This window comes from Entelurus aequoreus, linkage group LG12, assembly GCF_033978785.1.
Source record: "Entelurus aequoreus isolate RoL-2023_Sb linkage group LG12, RoL_Eaeq_v1.1, whole genome shotgun sequence".
NCBI classification, from domain to species: Eukaryota; Metazoa; Chordata; class Actinopteri; order Syngnathiformes; family Syngnathidae; genus Entelurus; species Entelurus aequoreus.
The window spans coordinates 4,670,709-4,674,040 of record NC_084742.1 but is presented as its reverse complement, the minus strand read 5'-3'; the positions used below and the strand labels follow the sequence as shown (position 1 = coordinate 4,674,040).

Here is a 3,332-nt window from a genome sequence, read left to right as displayed (position 1 = left end):
AACAGGGTTTGTAGTAGATTGCACAGTACAGTACATATTCCGTACAATTGACCACTAAATCGGTATCGGTTGATATCGGAATCGGTAATTAAGAGTTGGACAATATCGGATATCGGCAAAAAAGCCATTACCGGACATCTGTAGTATCAGCTGCTAAGTGCTTGGCTAAGGACAGACGGACTTACTGGCCTTCAGAAGCAAGTGTTTCCTGGAGGAAGCCGTCACGGCAGCATATGCTCAATCTGTTTGGCTGCTGTTGGCAGAGATGATGGGATTAATTAGGAAGGCGATGGCTACTGGGGGAGAGATGAAGCCGTCATTATACCGCAGCTCGTTGAGTAACGACGCCCGTCTCGACTCCATCCGCGAGCCGGCCGCGCTCTTAACGCCGACCCAATTAATACGGCAGGTAAACAGGCCCGACGCTTCGGTCACGGGCCGTCTTCCTCCTGGGAAGCGGTCGGCGAAATGAAGCTGTACGGTTTTTTTTCCCCCTATATTTTTTCTTTTTATCTGTGCATGGCGGCCCCCGCAAAGTCAACTTGTCAGAAGGCTTGATAAACAGTCTATCTAGGGCACACACTGTATAGCGAGACTCTCAAGAGGGACAGACAAGACCCAAGACATTCCCGGGAAACCCAAAGCAAATTATCCTGACATGGATGAAACAATAGCAAATTGGACAAATGATATAATTTGAGCGCTATGGGCCCCAGCAGAGTCTGCTTGTTTCCTCCACTCGCGGATCTCCGGAAACCAGAATAGACTTTGACGGTAAAGGTCAGGAAACAAAGGTTTGCTCTGTGCGTCGCCGAGAAAAAGCATTCCTTATTTCCTTCTTGTTTAGGGCCGAGCCTCACGGGAGCAAGATATTGCTTTCAATATTCAGGTGTTCTTCCATGGAAGAGAGGGAGCCTCACTGCTGTGTGATATTTCACATATTACACTAATCACCGCCGCTGTGCTTGCTTGACAGCTGTGGGTGTTGTGCAGTTCAAGGAATATGCAAAAGTCTCGGGACACTGGTCAATAGAGGTGGACATCTTCGGGTATCTCACGATTTGATTCGATTGTGATTCTTGGGGTGACAATAAGACTTACAATCAATTCAACACGATTCTCGTAATATATTATATGATGTATAAATATTATATTATATTTATGAAAAATATGTATTATATGTACACATATATACATGTATATACATATTCCTATAAACATATATACATACATATACAAACATATACACTACCGTTGAAAAGTTTGGGGTCACCCAAACAATTTTGTGGAATAGCCTTCATTTCTAAGAACAAGAATAGACTGTCGAGTTTCAGATGAAAGTTCTCTTTTTCTGACCATTTTGAGCGTTTAACTGACCCCACAAATGTGATGCTCCAGAAACTCAATCTGCTCAAAGGAAGGTCAGTTTTGTAGCTTCTGTGACGAGCTAAACTGTTTTCAGATGTGTGAACATGATTGCACAAGGGTTTTCTAATCATCAATTAGCCTTCTGAGCCAATGAGCAAACACATTGTACCATTAGAACACTGGAAAGATAGTTGCTGGAAATGGGCCTCTATACACCTATGTAGATATTGCACCAAAAACCAGACATTTGCAGCTAGAATAGTCATTTACCACATTAGCAATGTATAGAGTGTATTTTTTTTAAGTTAAGACTAGTTTAAAGTTATCTTCATTGAAAATAAGGACATTTCAATGTGACCCCAAACTTTTGAACGGTAGTATATATATATAAATATACACACACACACAGTATATATACAGTACTGGTATATATATATATATATATATATATATATATACATATATATACATATACATATATATATATATATATATATATATATATATATATATATATATATATATATATATATATATATATATATATATATATATATATATTAGGGCTGCAACTAACGATTAATTTGATAATCGATTAATCTGTCGATTATTACTTCGATTAATAATCGGATAAAAGAGAAAAACTAAATTTCTATCTTTTCCAGTATTTTATTGAAAAAAACAAGCATACTGGCACCATGTTGTGGACATTGGGGATGCAGCATACACCAACAATAACACAGAAATGTACCTCATCAGATCAGAACTGAATCAGGAATTGTACATGTTTCTGTTGTGAATAATAAAGGATTCATTTTAGGCTGTCTCTGAATAATAGCATGAAATATTCCAGCACCTTCATAACGTTTAGTTAAACTAAAGCGTGACTCAAATCTAAATAGATTTATATAGCTTCATCAGCCCGGCTACATTGATCCATTATGAAACCAACCTGAGATATTTCTGTCCGTTACGTTTATTTCGAAATTGGTAACCATGCGTTTTCTCTCTCAAAACGGAGTCAAATGTACCGGAGACACATTATCAGCCCCACGTTGCAACAAAGGCATAACGTTAACGGTACTCACAAAAAAGCTGAACTCATGAATGCCTGTTGCCACTATGGACTTAAAAAGTTACATACAATGAGTTCTTACCTTCATCCATGGCTCCAACATGTTTCCTTTTGCAGGTGCTCCTGAAGCAATGTTGTACTTCCGTGCCATTTTGCAGGAAACAGTCTTCTTTAAGTGAAGTGTTCCCACACTTTTGACTACTTAGGTCGTACACTTTTCTCCATTGAAGCAATAACCTCTAGATGTTTCTCCGCTAAACTATCGGTACTGTTTTCCTGCGCCATTTTTCAAATGTTTCCAGCAAAGGAGACGGCGTCGTCACGTGAGCTGCACATGACACACATCATTGGCTAGCTTACGCCACCTCATGAGACGTAGCCTCAGCCCCGCCCTGGCGCTGTTTTGTACTGTTTTTGTACTTATTTTGATTATTGTTTCTCAGCTGTTTGTAAATATTGCAGTTTATAAATAAAGGTTTATAAAACAAAACAAAAACAACAAAAAAATTACCAAAAAAAAGAAAAGAAAAAGCCTCCGCGCATGCGCATAGCAGAGTTCCAACGAATCGATGACTAAATTAATCGCCAACTATTTTGATAATCGATTTTAATCGATTAGTTGTTGCAGCCCTAATATATATATATATATATTATATACATACATATTTATATAAATATACATAGATACATATATACTACGGGTGTAACGGTACGTGTATTTGTATTGAACCGTTTCGGTATGGGGGTTCCGGTTCGGAGGTGTACCGAACGAATTTCCACACGGACATATTAAGTAGCATAACGCACGTTGTGTAAACAATGCACACCAAGGCACAACACACGGCATGCTAGCAGCTAACGGGCTACGATGGACTGACCATAAGTCCTC

At 38.8% G+C, this 3,332-nt stretch overlaps 1 protein-coding gene across 1 annotated transcript in view; it reads left to right on the top strand.

Annotated features, from left to right (window-relative positions):
* Positions 1–289: 289 nt before the first annotated feature.
* The window catches only part of LOC133662559 (atrial natriuretic peptide receptor 1-like), a 31,762-nt gene continuing 28,719 nt past the window's right edge, over positions 290–3,332 (top strand). Inside the window, 3 exon segments of the mRNA XM_062066674.1 lie at positions 290–409; positions 720–794; positions 994–1,049. Coding sequence (XP_061922658.1) covers positions 290–409; positions 720–794; positions 994–1,049 — 251 coding nt within the window.